The sequence below is a fragment of the Stegostoma tigrinum genome, chromosome 30, assembly GCF_030684315.1.
Source record: "Stegostoma tigrinum isolate sSteTig4 chromosome 30, sSteTig4.hap1, whole genome shotgun sequence".
Taxonomy (NCBI): domain Eukaryota; kingdom Metazoa; phylum Chordata; class Chondrichthyes; order Orectolobiformes; family Stegostomatidae; genus Stegostoma; species Stegostoma tigrinum.
In genome coordinates this window covers 31,898,648-31,911,595 of record NC_081383.1, presented here as the reverse complement: position 1 = coordinate 31,911,595, position 12,948 = coordinate 31,898,648, and the positions used below count along the sequence as shown (strand labels likewise).

The following is a 12,948-nucleotide window of genomic DNA, read 5'->3' as shown; positions in this document are numbered from 1 at the left end:
GTTCTCTCATTCCAAAGGGTATCACAGCTGAACACAGTTGTATCCTCTGCCAATTCCCAGGTGCATGCTCACTTTCCAGCCAGACGACAACTCTATGTGTTCTCCTCCCTTACCCAGAGTTATAGGTCAGTTAATATTGGGCTGACACAAGTTGACTTAACACTGTCTGGGAATTAAACCTTGGACCGTTTGAACTTCCTCAATTTGTACAAGTGGTCTGATGACCCACTGGCACACCCCCCCATCAGGAAGTTTGTGATTTCTTACTTAAATTTACTTTGTAATGTTTGCTTGAGAGGGAAGATGAATGAATGGAATTTGGACACAGGCAGCAGGGTTTCTCATCTCCTCAAGCTTAACAAGAGGAAAATATGTGAGACCTGCCAGATATCTGTTGGAATAGTTTATAGCTGACAAAGTTATGGATGTCAGTTATGTGAGACAGATTGTCTGAATTTCAGAGCAATATGAAGGCAGCGAATTTTCAGGGTCTGCTGGGCACTGTAATGTGGGAGTAGGTATTTTGCAGTGTAATGCTTCCATGTTCCCAGAGTTTAAAAAGTTATGGAGGGGTTTTGGCAAGGAGCACAAGGGTGAGTCAAACTTCACCCAGGCTAGATGCCTACACAACAGCCATTTCATGGCCAATAGGCTATTAATTAGGTCAAAGTGGGACTCTCATAGCTCAGCAATAGGAGTCACACTTTAGGCAGTGTCTACTCAATTGGTGGTAAGTAAGGTGGACTTTATTTAACTTGGAATGAGCTTAACTAGGTAGTAATCTTTCTTCAAATAAAAACCTATTGTTTCCATTACCCTTGATTGGGATTCATACATTCACACTGAAAAGTTGAATATGGCAGTTCTGACCAGGTATCTGGCAAAGTGGGTGGTGAGGGTAGTAGATTAGGAAGACTTTTTAGGAGAAGAATGTTACATCTTTGGGGTGCCTTCTGATGAACATAGGCGTTCATTAATATGGACTACCCCCTCACAACCTCCAGTCTACCAAGATGTTTGGTGTGGGCCTCTCCTACCACTGGTTAAGTCTTAATAGCAGTGACATCCAATTAGCCCAATTGGCAGGCAGACCCTGTACCCATTGTAGAGACATGGGATGGCAGTGGATACAGTGGCCACAGGATTTTATGTGCCCTTTCAGCCTTCCAACTTGCTGGAGGGCATGATAAATCCAATTCATTGTTCCAAACTGTATCTGATTGATGAGATGCTTTCATGCCCAGGCTCAAGCTAATCTCTCATTGCAATCAGCCATGGAAAGCATCCAAACATAACAGCTGTAGAAAGTGTACACTGTATTACAAAAACATTATATTTATGTAGCATGTAAGTAGTCATTTGGTAGTATAGAATTTGAGCATTGCTTAAAAAGTACATACTTTTTTAGTCTAGCATTCATCAGGAGAATTTGCAACATTCCATTCAAGGGGATAACCAATTCTAATACTAGTCAGTTGGCAAGTGTACTCTGATTGGTAGAGGCACCGCCATGGAGATTGTACCAGGTGAAAACGGTTTGATGCGAACCACCAGTATCTGGGACATATCGTTTGCATACCTGGCATCACACTGGCATTAAGGTTCATATACCACATTAGTCATTTGTGTGATTGGCAGCACGTCATTTTGGCTTGATGGCAGCATCCTATTAGTAGCAAGCACTCCTTGTGTTGGTACAAAACATTAGCAGTGTGAAACAACTAACTTCACCTTTTAATCAAACCTCTGAGGTATCTTACCCTTGCAGGATAATCTGTAGGTATGTGAGCCATAGGTTCCAAAGGTGGGTAAACCGTATCAAACACCATATCTCTATGAGCAAGCATAACTGACTGCACAGTGCCCAAAACAGAAGTGATTCTTGGATTATCTTGGATTCTCCAGCATCTGCAGTTCCCATTATCTCTGATTCTATGATTAGGCAACATTTGTTGGATAATTCTGAATGTGTGAAAAATTACACTAGCAACAAATTTAGGATTGCTAGTCAGACTCTCACTGTGGCAAACTTGGACAAAACAGAAGCTACAAATGTTAATACACAAGGCCCTGTTCTTTCCAGCCAGAAAGAACATATATATGCATACTGCTTGTGTCAACTCAATGAAATAGGTGACATCCATACTCTGGTTCATTTCTCAGACCAATGCCAGATCTATCAGACTAAACATGCTTATTCTAAAAGGTCTTCCAACCGATCAGTCTTCCCTCCTACAGTATAAAAGTTGGTACTGCTTGATAGTCTTGTGAAATGTCTGGACAAGTGCAAGATAAAGAGCTTCAACAAAATGTGTCTCTTTTCAGCAATATTTATTCAGCTAAATGTCCCAAGGTGCAGAGCAGGTACAAGATTTGGCAGCAGTTCATAGGCCTCAACATATTAGATGTAAAGGAAGCAGATACCTCAGAGAACTGTGGGGCTGCAGAGTATTACAGAGATGGGGGGGGGGAGGTGCCGAAACCATGAAAGTGTTAAAAAAAAATGAGAACTATAAGATTAAGGGGTTGCTTAACTGACAGCTAATGTAAGCCCACACACATTGAGTTGATGGGGGAGTGGGGCTAGGCGTGATTTAGGAGATGGTCGGCAGGGAATTTGCTCTTTTCCAGTTTCGAGATGGTAGAACTTGTCCCCCATGGAAATGCGTCCTTTGGAATAGACAAGGTGTGAGGTGACATTGAATGGGCCATGGTTTCAGCAAAAGCTGAGGTAATCAGTCAAGGGCAGAATCAGTAAACATCAGGCATTGAAAATAAGCAGTTATTGTGATGGTTAGTCATATGGTTGGAAGCTCATTGGGTGATCAGATAAGATACCAAGGTTGTTAACAGTCTGAATCAATCTCAGTTTTGTGAAAAAGGAAGAAATTCTTGGCTATGAAACTGAGTCCCTGACACCGACAATGGTTTTAATCTTTTCAATATTGAGTTGAGGGATACTTGCAGCCATTTAGGAATGGATGCTTGAGAAGAAGTTTTGCAATTTACACAGTGGAGGTGTCAAGGGGTGGTGAGAAAGAATTAAGTATCATCATTTTACTGGTGAAAACTGTCCTTTCAAATGCTGCTACCAAAGGCCAGGATGCATGTGCGAAATAGGTAAGGGCGAAAGCTCTAACTTTGGGATAACGCTTAAGGTAATGGTGTGAGAGCAGGAACAAAATACTTGCAATTCTTTGGCTGCTACTGGATGGATAATACTGCAACTAACTGAAATCAGTCCTTCCCATCTTGGTACTGATGGAAAGGCATTAAAAGAGGATAGTATGATCCTACTTGTCATAGATTGCAGACAGGTTGTGTTGGATGAAGAGCGATAATTTCATAAGTTGCTCTCGCCAAATGATGAAGTCCATTGGTTCCCTCTTGCATGCTTTTACATCTCTCTGTAACTCTAGTACATAAACTTAATTAACGTTTTGTTATCTCTTTCTCTGAGGTGGCTATTATTCGACTGGCTACCTCCATTAAACTTCTTTGGCCCCACAATTAATCAATCATGGATGTAGATTGAGTTTTTGTTATTGAAATTGTAAGAGCTATATTGATTTCACTTTTTAAGCTAACAACTATTTAAGCTTAACTTTAATTAACGGAAGTTTAATTAGCTTTTCCCTCCTAGGTATAGTTCATTTCTTTTAGTTACTTTACATCAAATAAAGTTGCAATTACATGAATTATTGAGTAATGGGATCAGTTTATTTCACTTTCAATCTTTTCCTCTTCTGAAGGCACTGACTCGTACTGGTGTAGCAATATTAAAACAGAGCTAAGGCATTCAGTCCCTTTAATCTGTCCCTTCATTCAATTAGAATTTGGTTATTTTGTATTTTAACACCATCAACTTGCTTTCACCCAAGTTGATTGAGAGTTATTAGGTCCTCTAGCCCTCACACCAACAACCACCAACTCAAAGTCCCTCATACTCTCAATGTCAACTCATGCCCCACCTGTTTACCATGCTTCCTCATTGTCTTCATAGTGTTCCTAAAGTCAGTCATCCAATTTCACTATGTGGAGATAAAAAAAACTAAAGCTTCTATCTAATCTAATACAGCTGTCACTCTTACACACTTAATAGCTAAAAACACATTCATAGACTACTTTTCTATATCTCAAGTTGTTAAACTCTTATAAAAATTTGCAAACTTCTATTGAGACATGATATCAAAGGCAACTAATCCTTTGAATATCTCTTTTTAAGCTGTCAGTAAAACTGTGAACTCTGAACCTGTTGCTGAGATAATTATAGCATTTGAAATTCAGCCGCAAATTCACAAAGTTGTAAAACAAGCTCCTGAAGAAAGGTCAACAAAAGACTCCGTTTAAAATGCATGAAAAGGTTTTCTTATAATCTATACTTGTCAATTAAAGCAGCCAGCAAGGTGGTTTTCCACCTACAGTTGTAGCCTTTTGTTTTGAAGTTTAAAGTGGGATATTTAAAAAAAAACTTTAGATGATGATTTTAATGTTGATTTTATCCGCCCTTCAAGAGCATTACTATCTGTTGAATTAATTCTTGACTCTCAAACTGTGGGCTAAGGACTTTGTAGCAGCTAAAATGGGGTCTATTTGAAGTCAGCTGTAAGTTCAAATGTTTCTGCTGAGTTCAGGATTCCCTCTTGTATGAAACATGCCCTGGCTCCATTTCCATACTAGCAAGAACTACATCTGTCGGAAATGGGGACAGAATTTCCACATCTGGGTCTTTCCCCTCATTCTTGAAAGAGCATTGAGTTTTCACAACTCCACAAATAACTGGCCCAGGTTCTGTTCAAGGTCGTGAATCTGAAGCATTAATTTTGTTGCTCTCAGCATAGTGACTGCCTAGCATGCAGAATATTTTCTGTTCAGTTTCTGGTAGTTGGACATAACTGCTTTGAAATGGTGGATGAAAATTGCAAAGAGTTTTTTTGATAAGATATTTCAATAAATTGAAAGTGAGGATCAAAACCATGTCCCAACACCTATCCACAGTGAATGCATAGGATGATACAAAAATACTCCTTCTACATACTATTTAAAATATTATCTTTTATATATATGAAGCTTCTAAATTAATTGTTTTTTGAATTGTACATTACAGAAATCTAGAAACATACAAAAATAATCATTACATTGTCTCCTTAGATTTACTCTCCTCCACTGGTATAAGATAGTATTATACAGATCAGTCATGCCTCACTTATATTGAAAGTGTCTCATAGTTTAAAAAAGTGTCTGCTTCCATGGGAACAGTCAATTGCAGTGATAAAAATATATTGTTGTATTCACATTGGAATCATTTATCAGAAATTCATGAAGAAATATGTTCTCTGTGCATTTCAGTAGTTTAATATAAACATATCTGAAGTATTAAAATTTACTTGGGTTAAATTTGTTTCTTGCAAAATGAAGAATGGCTTTGTTAGGGAATGAACCATTTCTCTATTTCAGACAATGAAGGCCTGAACTTTGAAATGTCCATCCTGTTGATGTAGGTGCAACACACACCCACACCTAACCACGTTCAATTCCAGAGAATCAAAAACCTTTTGGGACCAGGCAAATGGGTAGCTGTGCAAGTGCATCCACTTTTATGGCTTCATCAGTAGACCATACCTTCAACATCCAGTGAAATAGCAGAGTGTCATTTTCCAGTGATTGAGGTATAGATAACCCTCAATGACATTCAATGTATCCCAGGATAAGGCACTTGGGCCAATGTTTGAGAGACCATACCTAAATATTCAAGATATATATGGCTCATTGTCAAATAAGATAGTTTGTTGCCTCATGGTGACATTAGGGGAAAAGCAAATCAATTTTAAAATTGCATCAATGTCCAGCAATAACTCACCTTCACAGTCACCCAGGTGTGTTGTATTTCCATGCTCAACATCTTGTTCAAATGGAATGCTGCATGGACAACAAGGAACATTCAACACTTTATGCCTAATTTAGGTAACAATAATTCAATACCTTTCTATCGGAAATTTTATAACTGATCCTAGATTTTGAAAGGCTGAAAGAATACGAAATACTTTTATATGAAATATTACAAACTTACATTTAAATACATCAGTTGGACATGAGGGACAATATTAATTATTATCACATGATATTACATATCCTACAGATACAAAAATACTTCATTATTTGTGTAGATCTGTAAAGTTAGTAAAATAACAGGGAAAAATTTTGAGGAAAAGAATGGACCTGTAAGTGGATGACACCTTAGGGAACCAGTCACAATAGGAAATGAGATACCTTTAAGGAACCAATTATAAATTGAACACATATCTACAAGCAGATCTGAAACTGATTATGTGCATGTATTGGCAAGCTAATTACAGTTCAAGCATGTCACAGGCTCTGTACAGGCATAATAACTAACAATATCCCATCTACAGCAGTAGGAAGACAGAAGAAGGATCTCAGTCAACTGAACAAGCTAAAAGATATGAGATTGTGTCCTGATATGGACTGACCGATACACTACCTATATTAAGAATTATTGTCTTCTACTTATTATGATAAACTGAAGGAATTCTGAAATGTGTAATAACATAACCAGAATGGTCTAATCAGAACTGGAGAGATGGAGGGGGGTGGGGTATAAATACAACATCACCTTTGAAGCTTTCTAAGGCACTGAACCTGTCCAGGTACAAGTGATGTCAATTCTGGAATGACTGACTGTGAGACTTCTTCGTCTCTTTTGCCATCATGGCTGTTTTGGTGATCTCATGGATTGTGACAATATTGAGGGCCATACACATTGGTGGTTCTGCCATTGCTGACCTGCTCATGTCAACCAAGTAAAACATTTGTGGTTGCAATGCTGAATTGTCACAGATCCATTGCATTACTAGTGTATCACTGCAAGTGATGGGTGACACATTGTTTACTGTTAATTTAGTGGTTGTTGGTTGCACCATTGAGTTCTAGTAAACCTGGTATGTCCTTCAGAACTCAGACTGGTAAGATATTTGCATTGGCTTCTGTGGCAATCTTGATTTTGGAAGTGTTTGCCAGTTTTCTTCAGACAAACGATGTTTGGAACAAAAGCTTCTACTTGGTCGATTCTGTCTACTCACTGTATTACAATCCTCAGCCTGTTCTGGTCAGAAATTGTCACATTTTGGATCTTCGCTTGGATCTACCTTGGTGTGATCATTGTGTATCAGCTACGTTGATGCAAGTCTCCGACGCCATTCTCTGCTTTTGTTGCTGTATCGCTGCATCTATCTTCTCTTTGGTCCTTCTCTGTTCTGGACTCAGGTTTCTTGCATTGTTTGGCTCAGTACCCTTTTGGACAGCATGCTCTGCATAGGTCTTGAAATGTAGAACAGCTTCATGGCGAGTGTGATGGACTGAACTTGCTTTTTGCAACCTGACGACAGTCATAATACTGTTTCCTGCTTGCAGATGCTGTTGTCCAGCTACAATGACTTCAGATTTTCTGCCATCTGATAGCCATGAATCAGTGCTATGGCATGTTTTTCCTGTGAGGTCATTTTGGAATGCATCATTAGACGTTGAGGTAATCACCAGCTTCAGTACCTGCTGTGACAGCTTTGTGGCTTTTTTGCCTGCAGGAGATGTACTCAAAGCAATTTTAAAGTTGACTCTTACTTACAGCTGACCTTCGAGCTTCATCCTCATCTTTGTGGTATCTTTCTGGTCCTGCTCAAATGAGCTTGAGGTATTCTTTCTGGACAACCCCTTATTATTTGCTGCAATGAGTATTTTCACAGCTTGTCAGTCTAGTTCTGCAAATGCTTGGTTTATGAAGCAGAGCTGAACCCTTTGCGTAAAATGTCTGAACTCAGATAGGAGATCTCCAGCAATCTAGTTTGTGATAGGAGATCCAATATTGATCCTCCTGCTGTTTTTTTTTTGTCTTTTCACTTTATATCGACTTTGGCTCATTTGAATGTTGAGCTCTTCAACAGACTTCACTCCATAGGTGATAAAACAGTATAAGATGTGAAGTCTGAACATGGTTCAAAGTTTCCAATCAACTGTTATTTATTTCTGAGCCTTGGCCTCCTCTACTACTTAACTGTAGCTCAATGCAGGAACAGCATCTCATATTTTAGTTAGGAATTTTAAAGCCTTAAAGCATTTAAATGACACATCATTGTTTAAGCAGTTTGAGATTATAATCTCTGTTCCCATCTTGCTTCTATTTGCTGTTCTCCATTTGTTTTGCTTTTGGCATGCTATTCATGATTCTGCCATTTACAACTGCTGCAGATATATCCTTTGCTTACTTGACATGGCCCATTAATGCTGCTTTTAGCCTTTCATTGGGAACATTTTTGTCACTTAATCTCTCCTGCCTCTTACCTTCTTGTCACACTATTATATACCTTCCCTGTTGTTCTTTATCCCAATCCCATTTTGCTCAGCTAAAACCGATGATGCTCTTAACTTTTTAACCAGTTTTGCTGGAAGGTCATCATCCTGAAGCTTTAGCTCTGTTTCTCTCTCCATGTATTTTAATCAGTCTTTGCCGTAGTAGTAGAGAAATGAGTGTCACATGGGCACACTAAGCATTTGTATGACTGTATCCCATTGCTGAATGAACGATGCTCTTTATGCACTATATTCCACTTGCAGAGTGGCATGGACATTGTTGGAAAATCTCTGGCAGGTTGAAAATAAACTATGCGTATCAGCAAGAGTTAGATGCTTAATAAGTAATTTAAAGATGAATGTCAGCCCATCACCATGTCAGGCTAGAACTGATCAACAAATATGAATCTACCTTCCATTATGTGCCCACAGGGCAAATTTATGTGAGTTGGGATGGACTTAGCAGTAAATACAGTCCATTTGGGAGGCGAGTAAAGCATAACAGAACCACTGTTTCACAGAATCAATTGTCTAAACCTTTCTTTTGAGAATGGAAGAGATCGTTGTTTCAGGGCAGTCAATTACCATCTATGTGTGTTCCTTACAGTTGACGATGTAAATTATAAACTCTATTTTCCTAGGAAGTAATACTCTTTTCTGGTGTCATTTGATACCGCATTAGAAGTTTGGGTTCTTCGGCTCAAGATAGACCGATTCAGGAGAGGGCAAGTCAATAATTCTCTCGGGCTTAGATTTCAAAGTAATATTAAAGATTGTAAATTGATACTAAATACAGTTCTGGATGGTAATTCAAGCCCTGATTATAGTGAACTAGGTAAAGGCAAATATGTCTGTATGTTTGTGCTTGTATATTAGTTTGGTCTGTTGTAAATTCTAATGTGTCTAACTCCGCCTACCCTGTGGTATTGATGCTCAGTGATGCTCAGAATTAAAATGGAACTGGGGATGTTGCAGGTGAGGAGGTATTGGAGCTTAAATCTAGCATTTGCTAATAAAACAATTTGTAAATATTTGCAACTCTAATATGTAATTGCAATGTAAAGCAAATTGAGAAGTGACTGTCTTTTAATTTGAAAATTAGACTTCTGATTCTCAGTTTTTACTTTAGGAGCTTCCAGATAAGCCACTCCAAAACTTGATTGGAAGGGTGGGAACTCTAACATTAAATAAAGAGTATAGATAGGCTGTGTGTACTGAACTCATTTAAAAATATTTTGTCTCCAGCAATATTATGAAGCGACAATACATTGTGGAGCAAAGTGATCTTGAACTATTATCGTAACAGGCCAGACTGATTGAATTGGGATGTGTACCATCCGACAGTGAATCTTTCTCATTCTGAAACACAGCTCAGACAACAAGTGTTCACTTGATTCTACCTGGTTCCTGGTTCCAAATATGCACACGCTCCATCTCCAACCCAGCCGCAGTACGGGTCACGAGTCCCAATGCAGCTCCTTTAGAAACAACATTGGATAACATCGTTAATTCTCTTGACTGATGTGGAAAAGAAACCTTGCATGTATATAGCACCTGGAACAAACTCCAGACATTCCAAAGCACTTTGCAGCTCCTGGAGTACATTGCGAGGATTGTTGCAGTAATGTTCCTTCTCTTTTCTTTGCTTGAATAAAGTTACACAAAATGCAATGAAGTTTGTTTTATATACTGTCCTGAAGGCATTGCCTTCCGCTCAGATATGGTTTCACAGAATATTCAGTCAGGCAGCCCGTCTTTATGTGTACGTTTGGCAAGCTATCTGACTGTAGGAGTTAAAGCTGACCTAAACCTGTTTCTAAACATGAGTTTTTAGCGAGCAGTCCTAAATATTGGAATGATCAGTCCTAAATATTGCTCCCTAACCCTGGGGTTGCTGAAGTTAATTGTAAATGTAGTAGTTGAGATGAGATAATTCATCACAGATCAAGGAGTGAATTTAGGAATTTGTGACTTGTATAATTCAGTTCACCTGTACTAGAGTGCACAGGCACTGGGGAGCCAAGGTAACCTTCAAAGAAAACACCTGACACACTGAACTTCTTTGCAAACTTTTGAAAACTGCACTGGGGTAGGACAGCAGATATTTGACAGCTGTGTCTAAAAAATTACCAAGTTACACTAGGGTGCAATGTTTTATTCCTTTTCAAGCTTCTGTGTACATTGCTTGAAACACAGTTGACTTCAATTAGGTAATGGCACTATGAGAACATTGTGTTGCCATAGAGATCATAAGATAACAAGGTGTAGAGCTGGATGAACACAACAGGCCAAGCAGCATCAGCGGAACAGGAAGGCTGACGTTTCGGGAATTTTTCTGAAGAAGGATCTAGGCCCAAAACGTCAGCCTTCCCTGCTCCTCTGATGCTGCTTGGCCTGTTGTGTTCATCCAGCTCTACACCTTGTTATCTCAGATACTCCAGCATCTGCAGTTCCTACTATGTCACGGGAGATTTAATGGATAGGATGGAACTCATGAACAAGATGGATTAAAGATCAAAATATTTTAAATACGTGGATTGAATCATGGATAGATTGTTCAGGGTCGGTGGAGAGAGATTAAATGGGTAGGGTGGAGATCAGATGTATGAGCTGTGGAAGCAGTGGGTTCGATAGGCCATGTAATTGTTCTTTGTTCTGTGTGTTTTGATGTTCCCTCATGCCAAAGCTTACACATCAATGACTATATGCCAATACGGATTCCTAGACACTTATAAGATATTGATCTGCTCACTCCTTAGAAATCAATCTTTACTTTTGGTTCTGAAAATTATAGCTTTCCTCATAGTTTTCCTCCCGACTCCACGCTGTGTAATTCCGGTTGAGAAAATGGATAACAGGCGTGTTTGCCTACTGGTTCATTAAGTGATTGAGAAGTTTTAGACCTGAGGAAATTCACAGCTAACTCATTTTCCCATCCCGATACATTGGCTCATGCTGTAAAATCCTTCATAGCTCATTGTTCAGCCCGTACTCAGGCAAGCTGTGTCTGCTGAGCTGATACAGAAGATGATGGAGTCAGCACATCAATTCAAGGCTCAAAATGCAGCAATATTTCCTGATGCTGTTACTGTCATATGCTACAGCTGATAGAATATGCACTATCCTGTGCCAACATAAAACAGTTCCCTGGCAATCAATTTTGTAATCTGTCCCGCATGGCTCATCCTTAATTATAGATTCCATTATCAGAATTCTATTTAGGTACTCGGAATTTTTATGATACTTTTCCCAACCTCAGCATGACTCAAAGTGGTTTCAGCTCCCACATTTTTGAAGTGTAGCCGCTGCATTACTGTTAGAAATGCAGCATTTAATTTCCACTCAAGCAAAGTCCTACAGATAGTCGTGATAATAACTAGATCATTTGGTTTAGTGATGTTGATTGATGGATATGCATTGGTGAAGACTCAGGGAGATCTCAGGGAGATCTCCCCTGTTCTTCTTCAATATAACACTCAGATCTTTTTGGTTCTTCTGAGCTTAACACATCGAACAAAAGAGAAAACATTTGGTAGCGTAGCACTCGCTCAATTGTAGATTTTGGATCTAAAGTCACTTGAGATGAAACCCGAAGCCATAACTTCCTGATTCAGAGATAACAAAGCTACCAACTGAGTAATGGCTACCATTTAGACAATGACCCATTGTTTTTAATGGGCTTCAACCTGCCACAATTTTTTTTTCTGGACACTTGTAACGGCATCAACTCCAGATGAACTATGATGTGATGAGCATTTTCAGTCCTCTTGGCATCACGTTCACATGACCACTTTTTGTAGTGGAGGTTAACCTCTGGAGGCTGGTAGTTTCCATTAAGTGTGGAGATATGATTCAGCCCTGAGTCAACATGCACATTTTCAGCAGAAGACACTGGATCATGATTATTAGTCCATGTTTATTTTCCCTAATTAAAAAAAATGTTGACTATGTTGGCCTGATCTACTAAAGCTGTGCTAAAACTGTTAGGATTTACTTTACAAAGAACCCCCTAATCCCAGCGCAGACAGAACTGAAGGTGAAATGACAATCTTTCTTGATCGTTCTAATACAGAGAAACTCCAAAATATTGACATAAAGTGGGCTGGATATTTCATATTGAATCATATTTAATTGCTGGACTTTTAATTTCCTTTAAACTGAGCATTAGTTTAGCAAAATCTGACAGCAACTAATTTTGTTAAAGCTTTCATTTTGCACATTTTAATTAAATGTTGATCAGATCTCATGTAATCTTCTCTCAACGTTAACCTTTCCTTTCAGTTGGAAGCAGTACAAACTCATTTTGCATTCCCACTGCCCTCCAAAACCTCCACCAGACAGATTCAGCTTCGAGCCAATTTTGATTTGAACCAATTTTGTCTTCCCATTCCTTCCCCCTCTAGTTTGAGTTTCACATCATTACAAAGTGAAAAAAGGCATGAAGAAAAGTGTCAAGCTTCAATCGGCAGAGTAACGAAGCAGTGAATTCTAATGTGGACCTGCTGTTCAGCACAGGGCTTTTCTCTGTGGTTTGAACCACATGCTTGCTGCTATTGACATACAATCTGGATTCATGTTGAATCG

The 12,948-nt window shown here is 39.0% G+C and overlaps 1 protein-coding gene across 4 annotated transcripts in view; it reads right to left on the bottom strand.

Annotated features, from left to right (window-relative positions):
• The window catches only part of sema6bb (sema domain, transmembrane domain (TM), and cytoplasmic domain, (semaphorin) 6Bb), a 513,075-nt gene that overhangs the window by 12,774 nt on the left and 487,353 nt on the right, over positions 1-12,948 (bottom strand). For all 4 annotated transcript variants that reach the window (XM_059638496.1, XM_059638494.1, XM_059638495.1 and 1 more), the window contains 2 exons: positions 9,765-9,842; positions 5,861-5,919 (listed from right to left, as the gene is read on the bottom strand). In XM_059638496.1, coding sequence (XP_059494479.1) covers positions 5,861-5,919; positions 9,765-9,842 — 137 coding nt within the window. The remainder of the gene's footprint in view (positions 1-5,860; positions 5,920-9,764; positions 9,843-12,948) is intronic.